This window comes from Chiloscyllium plagiosum, chromosome 18, assembly GCF_004010195.1.
Source record: "Chiloscyllium plagiosum isolate BGI_BamShark_2017 chromosome 18, ASM401019v2, whole genome shotgun sequence".
Classification (NCBI taxonomy): Eukaryota; Metazoa; Chordata; class Chondrichthyes; order Orectolobiformes; family Hemiscylliidae; genus Chiloscyllium; species Chiloscyllium plagiosum.
The window spans coordinates 30,457,860-30,479,515 of NC_057727.1; the positions used below are offsets into that span (position 1 = coordinate 30,457,860).

Genomic DNA, 21,656 nt, shown 5'->3' on the forward strand with positions numbered 1-21,656 from the left:
TTCAGCTTTATCTTTTAATTCTTACTCTCATCAATACAGTTTTGCATGCAGAATGTTACTACAGTACCTATTAAATTTGTTTGGCATTTTAGATTCTGTCATTACCTCAGTGTTTTTTGAACACTTTTATTCGCTGGTGGGAATTAGAGACTTAAGTCAGGTTAACAAACTCAGTGGAGTTAAATAAATTCACAAAATGAATTATAGCTAACATTATGGTTATTGCATATTTTTTAGCACAGAGTCCTAAGCAAGTTCTTCAGCCATGTGACACTGAATATCCAGCCTTTGTGTCTGAGCGAACTATAAAGGAAACTACAGGAGCAATCAGCTGTGAAGGGTGCTACAAGTAAGGCATATTCCCATTTCTTTAATTCTGGGTTTGTACATATGCATTGGGGTCAATTTCTGTATTTCACCAATAAACATTCTCAATGATATTCCCACAAAGTAAAAGAAATGTACTGAAAGAAGAGATTAATCAGTATTCATTACCCATGGATAACATAATACACAAAACTGTTCAGATAGTTAACATGTTGATATAATACTTTGTTACATATTTGTTATGCTGCATATCTCCACAAAGTGACTTTCAGCTCTTTGACAGGACATGAATGTTTCCTCATGATATATCAACAAAACTTGCAACTGAAGTTGAATTCAGTATTTCTTTTCTTCCATCTTCCTTGGAGCTGAAATGTCTTCATGTCACCTAACCAAATCAAACTAGCTACACAGATATGGAGTCAGGATTCAAGATTCAGAATTATCCTTGTTATCCATGAATTCGCTACCCATGGATCCACATTCTGTGAGATTATCCCCAGACCTCATCTTCCTTTTCCCATTGACTCCTCCAATATAATCATGCACAGTAGGTAGGAGAGTTACGTTGTACCGGGATCAGCAGCTTTTTGTTATCCACGGGAGGTCCATGCCCATATCTCCAATAGATAACACAGATTTAGAGTAATGCTTGCAGTCACTTATGCAACTGGTACTATTTTTGGCTTTCCTAGTGATCAAACATTTATTTTGCATGTTGTGTAGTCAATGAAGACATAGCTTTGTCAGCAAATGTTTTTATTTCGAAGGTAAAGAAAAGATTTTATGTTTCAGGTTATTTAATTGCCACGATTTAACAAGCAGTATTCCATAATTATTCTTGCAGAGTAAGCTAGTTTGTTAAATCCAATAAAGCATGAACGTATTGACACATTCTGTGTGCTTACCCTTATGGTTACAACTGTTGAGTTAAGGTGGAAGCCATATGATTTAGGGCACTTAAAAACTTAATTCCAATTTTTTTTGCTCTTAGTTAAACTTATTAAAGATTAAAAATGACTAATTATTTTTGAACTGTTCTTTTAACATCTCTACATTATGTTCCTGTTTAAAGAAACATTAAATAGATTGGGACATGGTTTCCAAGTTCATATTAATATATGCCTTTAAAAAAGCTTTTTTTTTTGCTTTACCATAACCTGGTTAGCTGTGCAAAAAATGTGCAGCAAGCGTTCTCTTATTAGAATTAAATTAGAAATATGACAATGGGTGAAGCTGCCATAAACTGTTTGTCTTCATTTTCAGGTAAGCATGATAATTTTTTAAAGATGTTTTGTTCTGCTGCTATAAGTATTGGGACCGTTTGATTATTTATATCTCAGAGTTTTCCTCAAGGCTCATATGATTAGCGAAAACTCCATATGTCCACAGGAAATAACAATGATTACTGTTTCAATGCATTATTAGCCAAAGGATCAAAATATTACACAATTATGATTTAAAAAGACCGAATGCCCTGGAAGTGGGGAGGATAAGGGTCAACAGAAACAGGTATTACCATAAAGGGAACTATATATAAACATTTTCCATCATGAAATCCAGTTATTGCAATAAATGAGTAATGTGATAGTTTTAATCTTGGTACAAAGATATTGCTGTGTGGCAAGTACATACAAAATGATTACATAAATGAAAGGTTAAGTGCCTTCTGTTGTGAAGTATAAACATGCAATGTGAGATAGTTTTTAACTTCCATAACCAAATGGATTCTCAACATTATGGATCACTAGATGAATCACTTGTTGGATGCATGGCTGAAAAACGAATTTAAAGAAAACATAATGTTGAAATAAATTCTAGACAGATCTGCCAAAATTAATGGGTTAGATTTCAAGAAGGAGCAAGGAATAACTAAAAGATTAATGGGGGAGATAGTTACTTATGAAAGAAAAGCAACTCATAATATGAAAACAGTAAGAGTTCCTTCAAATATTTAAGTGGGATAGGATAAGCTAATGCTGGTACACTAGAAGGTGAGACTGGGGAATCAGTAATGGAAACAAAGGTAATAGCGGAGGAGTTGAACAGATATTGTGTTTGTCTTCATTGTGGAACACTTAGAAAATTTTCCAATGATATTTGAAAATCAAAATGTGAACAAGAAACAGAAACTTAAAACAATCACCATCAACAAGGAAAAGTGGCCTGGAAAAATTCAACCTACTGGCTGACAAGTCCCTCGAACCAGATGACCTGCAACATAGGGACTTAAACAAGAAGTAGCTGCAGAGACAGTAGACGAATTAGTTCTAATATTCCAAAGTTCCTTCGAATCTGGAAGGATCCATGAAAGAAGGGGAACATGTTTAACTAGTCTATTTTAGATTTTTTTAAAGTTAGCAACAAGCAACAGGTATAAAGGATTACCTATTGATATGTACTTGGATTTTATAAGCTACCATATAAAGACCATGACACAAGATGGTGGGGAGGATAGCATTGGATAAAAGATATTGTTTGTTAGCAGAAACAGTGAGTAAGGCTAAGTGGACCTTTTCAAGTTGGCAACTGTTACAAGTGAACTGCCATTGCTGGGACCTCATCGATGTACAATCTATATCAATGGCTTGAATGAAAAGACCAAATGTATAGGGGTTACTTTGCTGATGGAGCTAAGATAGATAGGAAAGCAACTTGTCAAGAGGCAGTAGAAAATCAGCAAAGGGATATAGATAGTTTATGATTAAAAGTTCACACTTTTAAGATGGTGATGAGGTGATTTGTTTTTGTTCTGGGAGGGTTATTATACGTGGAAATCACTTGCCAAAAGGTAGTGGCTGCTGGGTTATTGAATTTATTCAAGACAGCATTGTATAAAAGATGGGAGTCAGAAAAGTCAGGAAAGTGGCATTGAGACCACACCAGAGTAGCACAATGTAATGGAATGGTGAAGCAAGCTTGAAGGGCCAAGTGGCCTACTCCTGCTCTGAACGTCTATGCTTTGTAATAGATCAAGTTCATTTAACACTCAGCTGGAGTTTCAGGTGACACACACTGACACCAAGCCCAGAGTACTGTGTTCAGTTGGGTCTCCTTTTCTGAGGAAGTATGTTCTGGCTATGGAGGGAGTACAGCGAAGGTTTAACCAGACTGATTTCTAGGATGATGTGGAGGAGCCGGTGTTGGACTGGGGTGGACAAAGCTAAAAATCACTCAACACCACTTCATAGTCCAACAGGTTTGTGGGCGACACGGTGGCACAGTGGTTAGCACTGCTGCCTCACAGCTCCAGAGACCCGGGTTCAATTCCCGCCTCAGGCGACTGACTGTGTGGAGTTTGCACATTCTCCCCGTGTCTGCGTGGGTTTCCTCCGGGTGCTCCGGTTTCCTCCCACAGTCCAAAGATGTGCTGGTCAGGTGAATTGGCCATGCTAAATTGTCCGTAATGTTAGGTAAGGGGGAAATGTAAGGGTCTGGGTGGTTTGCGCTTCGGCGGGTCGGTGTGGACTTGTTGGGCCGAAGGGCCTGTTTCCACACTGTAAAGTAATCCAATGTAAAATAATCTAATGTAAAGGTTTATTCGGAAGCACTAGCTTTCAGAGCGTTGCTCCTTCATCAAGTAGTTGTGGAGAATAAGACCATAAGACACAGAATTTATAGCAAAAGATTACAATGTCATGCAACCGAAATGATATATTGAACAAACTTGGATTGTTGTTAAGTCTTTCATCTTTGAAAATGTTTCGGTTCATTAATATGTAAGTCCCAGAACTTCTTTTAAGTCACCTTCTCGAGGTAAGGTTTTATAACAAAAGGTGACATCTCAGCTCAGACAATGCATTAAAGATGTGAGGTTAGAGTCAGGCTGTATGTCAATCTTGAGTCGGGCTGGTTCTATTTCCAAAGTGGAATTTACAAAATATTACATATGTTGACTACATGCATTGACTGCCTGCATTTTTTGCATTTTTTGAGCAAAATAGAATGTATCTGCAAATTATAATTCTGTAATATTTTAACAGATACAGTTACAATGTTTAAAAGATATTTGGATACATTAATAAGAAATGTTTGGAGGGAGGTGGGACTAGTTTAATTCGGGATTATGGTCGGCGTGGACAGGTTGAACCGAAGGGTCTGTTCTCATGTTTTATAACCCTATGACTGTAGAAGTTACTCACAGTTCTCAGGGCTAAAGGAATCAAAGAATATGGGAAGAAAGTAGGAACCGGGTACTGAGTGGGATGATCAGTCATGGTCATATTGAATGTCGAAGTGGCCCAAGGTGTCGAATAGACTACAACTGTTCTATTTTCAATGTTTCTATGATTCCTTCTCAGAATGGAAAGGGAAAGTGTACATATATATAATAGATGCCAGTTTTCTACTTGGCAATGAAAATTAAAATCAGCCTAATGTTGCGAGGAAATATGTTACCTGTAGCAACAGCTTTAAATTATATTTATTTATAAAGGCATTGAGGAGCTTGCCTGCCAGCTGGAGAGCTTTTATTGAGATGACCTGCCAAAACCATACACCAATGGGGCAGATGAGTGTCTCAGCCCTGTGGGTGATGCTGGCTGGGTGAGCATTTATTGCCAAGCCCTAATTCCACTTGAGAAGGTGGTAGTGAGCTGCCATCTTGGACTGCTATAGTCCATTTGGTGTAGATGAGTCAGTTGGGAAGTGCTACGGAATGGTTAGCTGGCCAGACAAGTTAATCAACGTTCTTTGTTTCTTCTGCAGTGCTGATTCTCGCTGAAGATAATGTGAAAGAACCCTTTGAGGTGCAACTAGGTGGTTTGGTAGGCCATTTAAGAGTGCACTACATTGTTGTGGATCTTGAGACACATGTTGGCCAGATGAGAATAGTAAGATTTCTGTCAGTGCAACAGAAAGGTCTCTATGACAATTTCATAGTCACTGAATTTATTTCTAGATTTAGTAATTGAGTTTAAGTTCAACCAGTTTCTGCTATTGGTGAATTTGAAGCCATGTCATCACTGCAGTAGCCTAGACCTCTGGATTACGAATCCAGTGATAATATTACTATGCCAACACTTGCTTCAATTTGTCGTAGAACATTGATTAAAATATTTGGAGCAAGATTCTTCAACATTATTCATTGAACAAAATAAACAATAATCCTATTCATATTCTAAAATTATCTCTTTCAAATTATGTAAAAGCTAGCATATTATGTTGTGTGTTATTATTTTTACATGGCATTTTATAATCAACTTGTAAATTAATGATTCTGAAAACAAATATACATCAAGTTGCAATACCAGCCGAATCACAAATAGGATGCTCTTCCAGTTATTTACTGTATAAGGTTTCATAGACTGCTGTATTTTAAGTTGCTTTTAATTTTGCTATTGATAATTTATTTTCAATGATAAAAGCATTGTAGGAAATATCTGACATACAATTCCCTATCCACATTTAAACTAATGTGACTCCCCTCTGAATCAATGTTATTTTATGCCCACTCAGAAATTCATTTAGGATGCATTGGTCATTAAAACAAAACAGCAAATAAAATAGTGATTTAAAAAAATGCAAGTTATCCTATCACAGAGATCTAGCTTGAATTAAATAGCTAAACTAAATTTCAATATGCACAGTGCTAATTGCTGTCTAGAGGCACGAGTGATTGTATTTGCTATCCCGTCATGAACGAGTGAGTTTCTTACATAGGCTCCACCCACCTCTGACTTAATCACAGGATTTTTTTGCTACCTTCAGAGTTATACATAGTCTTTCTTGCAATTAGACCAACATGTTTTTTGCTATGATGCATCTGTAGTATTTTGCCTTTCTAATAGTTATGATTAGTTTCCATATTTTGTTTGTTTCCATATTTTACCACAAATAATATTTAATTGGCAATGACAGTTTCAAGATGATACATTCTAACATGAATATCTGAATGAATTTATTTTCAAAATTGTTATAACATGTAGGGACAATATAAACAAACCTTACATGCATCCTATATATCTTAAACACCCTAAAGAATAGTATAAAGATTAATTTCACTGCAGCTAATATTGTTTAGAGATTTTAACAACTGTGCTTGTACACTGTTAGAGAAATGTTTTGTAAATAGGATTAATAATTATAGTTTTTTTGAGTGAAAAATTCTGGCATGAAATCACACAATATATGGATATAAGAATTTGAACTTACAATTTAGCTGTATCTTGATTCAAATCAACCCTTATATTTTGATGCTACCTTTTTAATTTAACAACAGGATAAAGAAAGTAATTATTGAATTAACATTAATGCTTGCTTTGGAATTTCAATTTTTTTTCTCACAAAATAGGAGAAGTATGTAAATTTGTAGGAAGTAAAGTTCCTGGAGTTGCAATATATGTGAGTGTTTCACTAAAATCATGAAAAATGCCAAGGACAGACTTACAAGCATATTAGCCATAACTGAATCTTCCCTGTTCCAAACACACAGGACATAAGCAGACAGATATGAGAGGTTACAGCCCTTGCAGTTTCATCATAATATGAGATTCTATGCATCATAGATCAGCAAGAAGCACAATTATAAGGATAGATAGATTCCACAATGTGTTTATAAAATGATGTGATGAATTATTTGAGTATCCTTGGTGCAAAGGAGCTTGAGAGAATTTTAACAACTGAACATTCCCAGTGGGTAATGAGATTACTTTGATATATCAGTAGTGCAATACATTCTGTCCAAGCCAGTGAGAAGTGCAAAATGGAGATAACAGATGCATACTTTTGTCAACATTTGACCCACAGATTATTTTTTGAAGGACAAGTGACCATGTTTGATTAGTAAGTGTAAAAACAAAGTAATCACTCTTAATAGATGTTAGCAGATGAACTCTTAACATTTTCATGTGATATTCCTCTGTATTCTGTTCTAATGTAGGTGTGAATCCATTTCATTTAAAGACTGTACCATTCATTTTTCATTCTGTAGCTGTAGATTGTCTTTCTATAATGATTGAACCAATGATATTTGAAATATTCATAGCTGTTATTATGGATAGGTCCATTTGTCATTAATTATTATTTCAAAATAATGCGGTAATTATAATGCGATGATGCCATAGAAATCCCTTCTACCCTGAACTTATAATCAAACATTAACATTCTGAGTTTTGCTTTCATTTTCATGTAGTTTAGAATATACATAGAGCCTCCCACATATATGGATTTACATAAAAATTACAACATTGAAACAGGCCATTTTGGTCAATCTGTTAACTTTGGTACTTTTCCTCTATCACAACAATTAATTGCATTTGATCAGTTTCATTATTGACAGCAACTAGCATTGTGGTTTGGAAAAAGGACAAAATTGATTTTAAACTTGCAGCAGTAAGGAAAAGAAAACCGCGGAATCCTTTCCATTTCTATAAATGATGTACAGTGCAACCTCTATTATCTGAACGTCAATTATCTGAATTTCGGATTATACGAACAAGATCTCAAGGTCCTGTAAAAACGTTATCCGTTATCCGAACAATAAGTTATCCAAACAAAATGCTCCCTGCCCATCTCATTCGGATAATCGAGGCTGTTCCGTAATTCCAACAACACAGGTGACCAATGCTGAACAACACATAACTCCAAAGCAGAACCCCATCTTTAACTTGTAATTCCAATATTTTCTTAAAAGAGCCTGAAAATTGGCAGAGGATGTAAATTAAGTTGCTGTCTGGAGAGAGAAATTAATAGGATATAACGTGGAAAGTGTCAAAAAACTTCAAACTGTGATCTCTGATAACTGTAAAGATAGCATAGATTGATGATTCCCTGCATAACAACAAGCCACCTCTTGCAGATTAAATCCCAAACATTTTGTACTTTTTCTTTTGAAGAACACACAAGGATAAACTTAAAAAGTTAGTTTCAACTTAACTGGGTGTGTGCTTACAGGATTGAGCACTCTCATATGTACAGGTCTGTGTTCAAGCACTGGTATGTTGTAAAGGACACAGTTGAAGAACTATCCCTTAGTTATCCCTGTGTCGAAAATAATGTGGGAAAATGTGAAATTGTCCATTTTGACAGAAAGATTAAAATAGAAGCATATTTTCTGAATGATAAGAGATTGCAGAGCTCTGAGACATAGAGAGAGCTAGATATTCTTGTGCATAAATCATAGAAGATTAGAATACAAGTTATTCTGAAAGGAATTTAATGCAAGAGTTAAGGAGATTATGTTTCAGTTAAACAGGGTATTGGTGTGGACAATGGGGTTGGCAGCGAGGGCAAGCAGGAAGGAATGTGAAGATTTGAAGGTTACTTAGAATGAGAGGCTGACCTTGCGACTCACTCCAGGAAGCATAAATGCTGTTGTCTTCAATCTTTATCCAAATCATAATGAAAATGAAAATAGCTGCCATTCAGTAAAAGGTAACTTTTCATGCTAGTCACCAGACACCTTGATACCCACAGGACCAATGTACTCAGACGAAGTCTATACTCTTGTCAGTATTGTCAGTGAGTATTAATAGGCTTTATTAATAGGCATGACCATAGATAAAGGAAGTTAAAAAAGAACATCTTCCAGTATGCTATGGCTTCCAGTTCCACGTGTGACCCAACAGCACTATGAAATTGTTCCTTTCACACCTGTTTGGTACCTATTTTTGAGTAGAGGTATACTTAATTCTTTACTCCACATCTCTCCCGAAGCCCTTTCACTGTTCTCCTTTAATGGTGAACATTTAATGAAGGATGTTCAACTCTTTTCTGCGCCCTACCCCCTTAAAATAAGTTCCTTTGGTTTGAAGCATTAATTTCTGATAGCATCATAAGCTCTGTTGGAGAATCTAGAAGATGTATATTCTCCCTAACTGTTGCCTGGGAAGGTGAACAAAAGGGTGTTGTGGAATGGCAACAGGAATATTTCGGAACTCATCAGAAATTAGCAGTGCATCATTGATGCTAAAGAAATAGACTTCTGGTCTGGAATCTATAAGAAAATACTAAATAAAAACTGAAAGAACAGATGTTGTAAATCAGAAACAAAAACAGAAGTTGCTGGCAGCATCTGTGAAGAGAAATCAGAGTTAACATTTTGGGTCTGGTGACCCTTCCTCACAACTGATGGTAGCTAAAAAAATGTCAATTTATATGCAGAAGATAAGGTGGGAGGAAGGAGTATGGAGTAAACAAAGAGAGCGGAGTTGGACAGACAAAGGAGTTGGTAACGATTTGGCTGAGAGGGTGAAAAGCTGTTAATGGAAACTGTTAGTGGCTAACAATAGAGGGAATGAGGAGTAAATGAGAGGAGGGGATAGAGCCCTAAGAGAGAGAAGAACAACTGGACAGAGGAAGGAGTGAATAATAATCTGGCTAGGACCTAACAAGGCCCAGTGTGTGGAGTAGGGGACAAGGACAAGGGAGAGTTCAGGCCCTAAAGTTATTGAGCCCGATATTGAGTCAAGGGGGCAGCAGGGTCCCCAAGAGGAAAATGAGATATCCTTCCAGCTTGTGCTGAGTTTCGCTGGAGCACCGCAGCAAGCCTGAGACAGAAGCATTGGGTAGGGAACAAGGTGGTGTGTTAAAGCGGCAGGCAACTGGTCGCTCAGTGTCTTTTTTCTCACCAGAATGTAGGTGTTCTGTAAAGCGAACACCCAGTCTACATTTCGTTTCCCCAGTGTAGAGGAAACTGCATTGTGAGCGGCGAATGCCGTGGACTAGATTGTGTGAAGTGCAGGTGAAGTACTACTTCACCTGGAAGGTATGTTTGGGCCATTGGATATCGAAGAAGGTGGAGGTCACAATGTGGTCTCCACTACATTGGGGAAACGAAGTGTAGACTTGGTGATTGCTTCACAGACTACCTATATTCTGCCCACCAAAATGACCCTGAGCTTCCAGTTGCCTGCCACTTTAACACACCACCCTGTTCCCTGGCCAACATTGTGGTCTCAGACTTGCTATAGTGCTCCAGCAAAGCTCAGTGCAAGCTGGAAGAACAATACCTCATATTCTGCTTGGGGTCCCTGCAGCCCTCTTAATATTGAGTTCAATAACTTTAGGGCCTCAACTCTCCCATGTATCCCCCAACCCTAGATACCAGGCCTTGCTATCATATAGTCTGCCATTATATACTACCTATTGTTAGCCACTAACAGTCTCCATTAACAGCTATTGTCTCTTCAAGCCAGATCGTTATCAATTCCTTTGTCTGTCCAACTGTCCTTCTCCTTCTCTATGGCTCTATCCCTACCTATTGTTTACTCCTTACCCCTCCCCCACTCTATCTTCTGCATATAAATGGACATTTTCTTACCTACTATCAGTTCTGAGGAAGGGTCACCAGACCCAAAACGTTGACTCTGATTTCTCTTCATCTGCTGACTTTGCCAGAACTTCTGTTTTTGTATCTATAAGAAATTCCTGCAATTGCATTGTAGACTGCAGATGCTCAATAACTATATCTACTGTAAAGGTATAATTAACCCATAATTTCACACCAATGACAAGGATGAACCAGGGTCGATACATTGAAGGTTCTTTTTTTAAAAGGTATGATATCAACTTGTCCTTGCTTACATACCTGCCCATAGCTTTATACAACAGATTCACTCCTTCAGAGCTCCTAATGGGTAAGCAGTTTCATCCTTGGCTCCCAAGACTCTAAATTACTGTCTGAACAGATATTACAAAGACTAACTTGAGGAAGGTCTGGCAGAAGGAGAATCACTAATGTACAAACCCGACTGTGGTCGTCAGTTGCTGTCATGATGTGCAGGATCTGCTACGACTCCAGCCTGGGGAGTCAGTCTGGACCCAGGACTAGAACTGACTCAATTTTAAGTTCTTCAATTCACATTTGGTCCTACTTTGCCCACAGCATTCTCAGACACACAAGATCAGCGTTGCTGAACACCAAAGTGGCCTTTGCAAGCCTGGAATGATTGCTCAGTTATAAGGAAAGTTGTTCTGATCACAGCACGGTTTATTGACAAATTAGCAAATGCTATCACTTTTGGTGTTTTACTTCATTCTATTTCCTGTATGGTCAGTTCTGTTTGTCACTGGTCATGTATGCAGTATCATACTTCTTTGTCATACAACCTGCATTGTTTGTTTGATCCCATGCACCACCTTATAAGAAAAGGTAAAGTCACCATAGTCTTAACAGGTTCTTTCCATTGAGAGAGATGGCGGGTGATTGTTTAACATGAGGGTCACCATACTTCAGGTAAGGGGAGAGATTGGGGAGAATTCTTCATAGCAAACTCAGCTGGTGCAGGAATTATAGAATCATGGTGATGTACAGCATGGAAACAATTGAACCCATGCTGTTAGCATCATTAACCAGATGTCTAGCCACCTGAGCTAGGTAAGTATAATGTATTTTTTATGATGAAAAATTGAGACAGACTACTATCGCAAGTATTACTTCATAGCTGAAAAGGAAAAGCAACTTGGAATATTGTGTACAGTTCTGGTCACCCCATTACAGAAAAGATGTGGAAGCATTGGAAAAGGTGCAGAGGAGATTTACCAGGATGTTGCATGGTCTGAAGGGAAGGTCTTATGAGGAAAGGCTGAGAGACTTGGGTCTGTTCTCATTGGAAAGAAGAAGGCTAAGGGGGGATGTGATAGAGACATACAAGATGATCAGAGGATTAGATAAGGTAGACAATGAAAGACTTTTCCTGGAATGATGACATCAGCTTGTACGAGAGGGCATAACTACAAATTGAGGGATGGTAGATTTAAGACAGATGTCAGAGGCAAGTTCTTTACGCAGAGAGTGGTAAGGGCGTGGAATGCCCTACCTGCTAATGTAGTCAACTCAGCCACATTAGGGAGATTTAAACAATCCTTAGATAAGCACATGGATGATTTTGGGATAGTGTAGAGGGACGAGCTGAGAATAGTTCACAGGTCGGCGCAACATCAAGGGCCGAAGGGCCTGTTTTGCACTGTATTGTTCTATGTTCTATGTTCTATGCTCAGTATGTGCAAAAAGCATAATATCAGCACAAATAAAATCTTGTACATCAGAATGCGTCATGATCGATGGTAGATTTTGCACATGACACTTCTTTCATGTGTGGTTCTTCTCAATATGGGGAAAACAAGCCAAGAAAATGGTAATGAATTCATACTGGTTCCAAAATAGAATATTGTGAATTGAAAAGGTGCACTTTAACTAAGAGTCAAAGTTGTCCTTATCATTGATAAAGCAAACACTGGCAGCTTTGCTTTTTTTCATCAAAGCGAGCTAAGACCAGAATGTTGGTCCTAAACCGCTTGATGTTCCATCTGATTATCAGGTTTGCTGAGTAACTAATACCTATGCTATCACAGCTCCCTGTATATGACAATCGCTATAGGTTTGGGATTGCAGTAATCTTGGTCCATAATTTGAAAGATATATAGCAAATTTGTATCAATGCCATAGAGTGTAAAATAAGTACCATAATGAATGAGAACCTGTTGAATCCCTATCTTTGGCCCCTAAAGTCATTTCCTCAGTTTTAGCTGAAACATTATTATTTATAAAACAATTGAGTATCTGATAAGATCGCCTTATTTTAAAGGAAAGCTTTCATCAGTAAAATTGAGTTTATTTTTTTCTGGCTGTCACTTTAGTAAGTAATCTACTTTAATAGCATAATGATGAAAAATTCTTGAATGTTTCACAGTCCAATTGTGTGGCAGGAGGATTTTTAAAATTCATTCTGGAATGTGGGTATTGCCTGGAGGCTACAAATGTCAGCCCTATCTCAAGAGTCCTGAGAAAGTGGTGGGATTCCTGCTTAAACAACTTGAGTCTATGTATCAGTGGTGTTCTCACAATGTTGTTAGATCATCAAGAAAGCCAGAAAGGGCTGGAGAAACTCAGTGGATCTAGTAATGTCTGTGAAGAGAGAAACAGAATTAACATTTAAAGTTCTTGGGTTCCAAAGAGCCACGTCGGACTCAAAACACTAACCCTGTTTCTCCACCTCACAATGCTATAAGACCTGCCGTATGTTCCCAGCACAGTCTATTTTATTTCAGATCTCCATCATCTGCAGTATATTCATTTTATTTGACTGCTAGGTAGCGATATCATCACAGTGAAGGGATAGTGGTCAATATCATGTAAGAACGTTTTGTGACTTGGAGGCCAATGTGGAAGTGATCCACTGAGTACCAGTCAGGTACTATTATTGCTTGTCTACTTGCAACTGGGTGGCTTGACAAGATTGGAAAGCATATATCTGTAGCATCATCAAATCCCATAGCATGTATTCTCTGCCAACTCAATACTGATTTTCATGAATGTCAATAGAAAGAAAAGGCAAGGTAGAATCATTCACCGTGATATTATCTCAGTGAACGGTTGGGGAATTTTGACAGGAGACAGAAGAATGTTTCCTAAGACTTCTTAAACTTTCTCTGCAGGTTTCCTATGGGCTGATAGTTTGGTAAGCTGGTTGCCTGTTGGATGGTAAAATCCACAACAGAAGGATGAGGCTAAGGGGAGAGATTGATGCCAAGGTTCAAGAGTTGAGGAAGAAGGGGTTGGTTAGTAGATGAACAAGTAGTCATATCAGGAGATGTGTTTTGGAGACAGTGCTCAGGTGTAAAAGACAATGGAAGATAGTAGATGGTGAAGACAGGGATCCAATCATCATTATGGGGTTGCTGGAAGTGAGCTTCACTGGTAAACACATTAGGTTTGTTGTCTCTCCTGGTTTAAATAAAGATTCGTGCTATTAAAAGCATCCCTCCTCCCCTCCTTTTACTTGCCAGGTTCATCAAGAAACCCCAAAAATCTCCTCAAAGCTTTGCAAAAACTCTGTTAACAATAATTTGAAAGGTATGGATTCAACAATACTACCTCAAATAACAAAACCAACCGCTGGAACTCTAGGTAAAGTCTTTCAGGGGTCTTAGTGATGTGACTATGTTGAGATTTATAGCAGAATCAGATGAGAACTCGGCAAGGCCGAACTTGGTATCAGGAGCATCTCACTCCAGTTTTTATGCTTCCCTTAAGCAACATGGCAGGTTTCCTACTTGGCATAAATGAGATGCCAATTCAGGGAGATTATTGCTTGTTAAATGCCTTGTTAAGGTCTGAACTCATCTCATTATGACCAATGAATATTTTACAGTCTGCAATTGTCTGCTGCACACAGCTCTCATCAATTGAAGCCACCTGCCAATGTGGTCTCATCTGGCTTTGTAGTGCACAATGTAGACAATATGAAGATTGGTGGAGTTGTGGATAGTGAGGAGGGCTGTTGTCGTCTGCAAAGGGACTTAGATATGATGCAGAGCTGGGCTGAGGAGTGGCAGATGGAGTTCAACCCTGTCAAGTGTGAGGTTGCCCATTTTGGAAGGACAAATAAGAATGCAGAATACAGGGTTAACGGTAGGGTTCTTAGTAAGGTGGAGTAGCAGAGGGATCTTGGGGTCTATGTTCATAGCTCTTTGAAAGTTGCCACTCAGGTGGATAGAGCTTGTAAGAAGGCCTATGGTGTATTAGCGTTCATTAGCAGAGGGATTGGGGCGAAGGATGAGGGGTGACTTGATAGAGGTTTATAAGATGATCAGGGGAATAGATAGAGTAGACAGTCAGAGACTTTTTCCCTGGGTACAACAGAGTGTTAAAAGGGGACATAAATTTAAGGTGAAGGGTGGAAGGTATAGGGGGATGTCAGGGGTAGGTTCTTTACCCAGAGAGTGGTGGGGGCATGGAATGCGCTGCCTTGAGAGTGGCAGAGTCAGAATCATTGTTGACCTTTAAGCGGCAATTGGATAGGTACATGGATAGGTGCTTAAGCTAGGACAAATGTTCGGCACAACATCGTGGGCCGAAGAGCCTGTTCTGTGCTGTATTGTTCTATGTTCTATGTTCTATGTAGCTGAGCTCTGTTACGTACAGGGTCAACTTGCTCCTTATCAACATCTTTGTCCCATCTCTTGGAACATTGCTTCGATTTCCCACTTCCTCTGCATCCAGCACATTGCCAGGTTACTTTCAAATGTGCAAAACACAGCACATTAGGATGATGGAGCACACTCTACACTGACTGTACTGTAGGGCACCCTCCAGACCAGTCCTAGTAGTAGCATCAAATATTTAGCAGCCCTATGGGCGGCAGGGTGGCTCAGTGGTTAGCACTGCTGCCTCACAGCACCAGGGTCCCAGGTTCAATTCCAGCCTCAGGCAACTGTCTGTGTGGAGTTTGCACATTCTCCCCGTGTCTGCGTGGGTTTGCTCTGGTTTCCTCCTACAATCCAAAGATGTGCAGGTCAGGTAAATTGGTTATGCTGAATTGCCCAAAGTGTTAGGTGCATTAGTCGGAGGGAAATGGGTCTGGGTGGGTTACTCTTCAGAGCGTCGGTGTGGACTTGTTTGGTCAAAGGGCCTGTTCCAACACTGTAGGGAATATAATCTATCATATCTTTAGCAGCCCTATTGTCTGCTTCACCATAGCCCTGATCAAGGCAGCATTGTATCTGTACTCTGCATCAGTTAGGGGGTTGCACCTGGTATACAAGAGTGCTCCAGGATTTAGAAGTCATGCTAGCTGCTAAGCTAGTAGGCACACACCACCATTGTGGCCATGGCATAGGCACAGGTGAAAGGAATGCTGGTCATTCAATGGATATCCACAGAGTGGTAAGTTGTCCTGGGAATGGCACATGATAAGATGAGGCTGGAATCAGATGCAATAGATGCCGTACAGGTAGGCTTAATAAGATGAGATTGCTAAGATATGGTGTGAAAATGCACTAGGCCTCAGAGCAAAGACTCCCTCCAAATAACCAAACAATTCTGATTTAGCCAATAAAATGCAAGTTTCATCCCTACATCTTTGCTTATTCTCAGCTTCTGGATCTAAACTCTGTGTTCTTTAGGCTGCCTATACTGATCCAGTGGACTCATCATCTACTGAGCTCCTTCCCCTTTTATACGGTTGTTTGGTTTCTGATCTCAGTTCTTGCTTTAGATTTCCTCAGCAACAGGAAAGAGCAGTTTCTTTTCTCAGTTTTCCATTTCTATTTCCCTTTTCAATTAGGCTCGGTCTTAAAAAGAAGTTGGTTTTATTCATAGATTTCTTGACAGTCTTTATCTAATCTACTCATTATATCTTCAAAAAGTCTCAAACATTGTCAAACAGGATTTCTCTTTCGTAAAACCATGTCAACTTTTTCAAATTGGACTGTTTTTCCAAGTGGAGAAAGTGAGGTCTGCAGATGCTGGAGATCAGAGATGGAAATGTGTTGCTGGAAAAGCGCAGCAGGTCAGGCAGCATCTAGGGAACAGGAGAATCGACGTTTCGGGTATTAGCCCTTCTTCAGGAATCGATGTAGCGGAGGAAAAGGTGGGGGGTGGGGCCAGTGTAGTTGCGGAAGATGGATTGTTCCACATATCCTACGAAGAGGCAGGCATAGCTGGGACCCATGTGGGTGCCCATGGCTACTCCTTTCGTTTGGAAGAAGTGGGAGGATTGGAAAGAGAAGTTGTTCAGGGTGAGGACCAGTTCAATCAGTCAAAGGAGGGTGTCAGTGGAAGGGTACTGGTTGGATCAGCGGGAAAGGAAGAAGCGGAGGGCTTTGAGTCCTTCGTGATGGAATTCCTGAAGAAGGGCTAATGCCCGAAACATCAATTCTCCTGTTCCCTAGATGCTGCCTGACCTGCTGCGCTTTTCCAGCAACACATTTCCATCTCTGTTTTTCCAAGTGCATTGTTAAGACTTCCTTAATGAGTTACCTTTACCTTTAGATTCTAGCATTTTCCCAATGGTTAATGTTGATGCTAACGGGCCTGTAACTCCCTGCTTCCTTTCTCCCTCTGTAACTTCCAATTGGCAGAGTTTCAGGAACTTTGGAAGATTTTAGTTAGCATATCCAGTATCTCTGCTAACTCTTTCAGAAGTTTGTTGATGTATACTCTGTTCCACAAATCCAGACGACACAAGTTTCAGGACAACGGTAGATGCTTTATTATCGGACAGCCAGTGAGAGATTCTCAATATCCCCAAACGTAGTCGTGTGTCCACTTGTGGTGACACTTCACCACGAATCTCTGCTCTACACACAAAGGCAGTAGCTTTTATAGGAATAATACAAAAAGTCTATAAGACACATGGTTGATTGTCGTTACATTGTTTAAGATGGACAATTATAATTTTGCAAGGCCAGGTGAATGTCGATATCCTGCGATAATGAGTGAATGGATTACAGGGACTGATTATCATATTCTTCATGATCGTGTTGATAGAAAGAGATTAAAACAGAAGGGTTTTGCCTATTCTCAATTAATGATTCACATACATATGCTAATATGGAGGGGAAGCAAGACAATGGGAGCAGGAGGCACTTTAACAGGGTTGTGGCCAAGGCTATCAGTCTTGCCTGAGGCTGCAGAGCAATCCACATGTGTGGGTCCAATGGATTCCTCTAAGATCCAGTCAGCCTCCTCCCTGCTGAGATGTCCTGTCTATTCTGTAAGAGGACAGACATGCAGTTGATAATGTAGGGAGTCTCTTTGGTAGTGGAATGTTTAACTCTTGAGTCCCCAGTATGCCTTGGAAGAGAAGTAAAATATGGAACTGATCCCTTTGTGGCTTTCTAACTTCCTCATTCCCTCCTATTGATCATTCGATGATCATCCAGGTCCCCTCTGAACCTATAACAAAAACTCTCGGACAACAGTGGCCAGAAGCACTGGAAGACTTGAATGCAGGCAATTACAATTAGTATTGTAATTCCGATATGTACCAGCAGGCCTCCAAGAATGCCCCCTAGTGGCCCCTCCATGCCATGCCATTGCTAAACCCATTGTCAATAATTTGAAGAGTCTGGATTTTCTTAGTGATATGTTTAGAGAGGTCAGTGATGTTAGTGGACTCGTCAGGGGATGTAGGTCCAGCTCTCTGCCCCAATAACAGCACAGGTACCACCCTCCTTAGCTAGCTGGAAGTCCATGGCCAAACAATTCTGGAGGGCCACAGTCCTAACTGCAAGTAGCTCTGTATTAATTTCAGTTAAGGCACTAGCCGTATCATTGGTGACCCTTTCCCATATGGTCCTGAGCTTACCAAATTCTTGGGCATGTAAATAGATTCCCGTTGGAGGAGAGAACATTCCCACCGAGGTGAGGAACCCGGTGAGAGGGATCTTCTGGGTCTCGGGGGTGAGGGTAAGTTGTCCAAAATGCAAATGTGGAGTACAACATATTCCACGTAACACGACCCCTCCAAATGGAGGGAGGCCAAGGGTAGGCTTTCAAGCTGAAAATAAAATATGTGCCACTGTAAACTGTTAAGGTGGAACCTGCGCCTCCCCCCCCCCACAACCTGAGAGCAGGGCTATTCCAGAGGCAGCCTGATGTTCTGTTTGGGACAGCAGACCAATCAAATGCAAAGTAGCCATATTTTGTTAAATTCTGACCCAGGTTCGACCCAGGGGAATTGCAAAACAGCACTTACTCGTCTCCACATAAGTACCTTTCCCTTCCCGTCTGAAACAAATGGTGTAGTCAATGGTGTGTTGTTGAGAATGATAAGGGAGAGAGGTCTATGCGATTGGTTGTAACTAGGGTGATACCAGTCCCTGAATAAGGTCAGGTTACACCCTGCCAACACAGTAGCCATTCAGCCACTTCGTGCCAGTGAAAAGGTACGGGCCACAAAGGGAATCCCACCCCCCCCCCCCAACTGAGTGGGGTGGATTGTGGGCACATATCCAGCAACAGGTGTCTCTCCCCAATACATGGGATGTCTGGTAGGCCAGGTGCAAAAAGATATTATGCATAGGGTGTCAATTTGAAATCCATCTGTTCCCAAGGCCCCATTTCCCAAAGTCACCAAAGTCACAAGTATGGAAAACATCTTTGTCCTTAGTTGGTGTCAGCTTCCACACTGATTCTTTTGCAGTCAGTTCTCTGTATCTACTGGGGCTGCCCTTGTACTTTCATGGCCATGGGGGTGGTCAGCAGCACCTGGAACGGTCCTTTCCATCTTGGTCCCAGCTTCTTTCATTCCCAGTCCTTTATCAGGCCAAAATCCCCAGGCTCAACAATGAAGTAGTCTCCTTTAGGCAGATCGTCGCTCTCTTGGTAAGCCCGGTATACCTGTGAATTGCAAACTTTGGAGAGGTTTGGTTAACCCCTACAGGTACACCCTTACCTTCTCTTCCAGGGTGTTCATATCTAGTCTTTCGGGGAGTGGGGAGGGGGCAGGCGTCGGACTATCCCAGGTCCTCATGCCTTCCTGTAAACCACCTCAGCAGGAGGCAGACTGGTTTTGCTTGAAGGGGTAACCCTCATTTGGAACAGGGCCAAGGGTAGGACCTTCAACCAACTTAGGCATGATTCCTGTTTTAGCTTGACCAGCTTACTTTTTAGGGTACCATTTGCTCGTTCGAACACTCCAACCGCTTTTGGATGGTGAATGCAATGGAATTGTTGTTTTATTGCTAGTTCCCTGCAGATCCCCTGGTTAACTTTAGCCACGAAGTGTTGCCCATTGTCTGAGCTTATTGTCTCTGAGAGACCATAGCGAGGAATTATTTCCCTCAACAATATTTTTACCACTGTTGCAGCCATGTTGTTCCTTATTGGGATTGCCTCAATCCATCCGCTGAAGACATCTACTATTACCAAACAATACTTATAACATTGTACCCTGGGTAATTCTATGAAATCTAGTTGTAGACAATTGAAAGGCCCACCAGGCAAGGGGGTGGCCCCAGAACCACAAGGCATTCTTTTTCCAGCATTTGTCTTTTTGCAGATCATGCATGCTTTGGTTCGTTTCTCAGGCATTGTTTTGGGAATCAGGGTGCCATTAGGATTGTAGCAAAGTGCTGACCATTCCCTCCTTGCCTTGGTGTGTGCAGTTATGTACATAATCCACCAAAATTGGTGAAAGCAACGAAGAAACACAGACCCGTCCCACAGTTTGGTATGAACATCAAGGGTGCACCCCATTTGTGATCAACAGTCTGTGTTCCTCTGCAGGGGCATCCCCCTCTAAGTGATGTATCTCACCCAGGTCTGGCATACCCATCCTCATACGTTTTGTAACGAGGTGTTGCTGTGAGCCCAAAAGAACCAGGAAAGTGGGGTGTAATGACTACCTGCTTGGTAATGGCATCTACTTGCGCATTGCCCTTTGAGATTCTGTCAGTGGCACCAGTGTGAGCTGAACATTTGATCACCGCTAGGCTGGACGGTAATTGTGAGGCCTGCAAAACATTATGCAAAAAACAACATTACTAATGGATTGCCCCATGGAGGTTAAAAATCCCCTATGCTCCCATAAGGCGCCAAAGTCATGGGCAACACCAAAAGCATAGCGAGTGTCCATATAAATGCATGTAGGTTTGCTTACTGAGCTGGAAGATTCATTTCTGGACGTTTCGTCACTCCACTAGGTAACATCTTCAGTGGGCTTCTGGGAAAAACACTGTTGATAATTCCTGTTTTCTATTTGTATGTTTGGGTTTCTTTGGGTTGGTGATGTCATTGCCTGCAGTGACATCATTTCCTGTGGTGATGCCATTTCCTGTTCCTTTTCTCAGGGGATGGTAGATGAGGTCTAGCTCGATGTGTTTGTTAATAGAGTTCCAGTTGGAATGCCTTGCTTCTAGGAATTCTTGTGCATGTCTCTGTTTGGCTTGACTTAGATGGATGTGTTGTCCTAGTCGAAGTGGTGTCCTTCCTCATTTGTATGTAAGGATACTAGTGAGAGTGGATCATGTCTTTTTTGTGGCTAGTTGACGTTCATCTATCCTGGTAATTAGTTTTCTGCCTGTTTGTCCAATGTAGTGTTTGTTACAGTCCTTGCACAATATTTTGTAAATGATATTAGTTTTGCTTGTTGCCTGTATAGGGTGCTTCAAGTTCATTAACTACTGTTTCAGTGTGTTGGTGGGTTTGTGGGTTACCATGATACCAAGGGGTCTGAGTAGTCTGGTAGTCATTTCTGAGATGTCTTTGATGTAGGGGAGAGTGGCTATTTCTGGACGTGTTTTGTCTGCTTGTTTGGGTTTGTTGCTGAGAAATCTGCGGACTGTGTTCATTGAGTACCGTTCTTTTTTAATACACTGTGTAGGTGATTTTCCTCTGCTCTGCGTAGTTCCTCTGTGCTGCAGTGTGTTGTTTTCCTGTAGATCTATGGACCAAATATTGAACTACAGAAGCAATCACCCCAACATCCACAAACGAAACTGCATCAGAACATTATTCCAATATGCCACCACGAACTTGAAAAACCCTATACAGACAACAAGCAAAACTAATGTCACTTACAAAATACATTGCAAGGACTGTAATAAACACTACATTGGACAAATGGGCAGAAAACTAGCCACCAGAATACATGAACATCAAC

General features: G+C 40.4%; 1 protein-coding gene across 1 annotated transcript in view; it reads left to right on the plus strand.

Annotated features, from left to right (window-relative positions):
- The window catches only part of cacna2d3a (calcium channel, voltage-dependent, alpha 2/delta subunit 3a), a 645,952-nt gene that overhangs the window by 564,768 nt on the left and 59,528 nt on the right, over window positions 1-21,656 (plus strand). Inside the window, exon 34 of the mRNA XM_043708636.1 lies at window positions 238-349. Coding sequence (XP_043564571.1) covers window positions 238-349 — 112 coding nt within the window. The remainder of the gene's footprint in view (window positions 1-237; window positions 350-21,656) is intronic.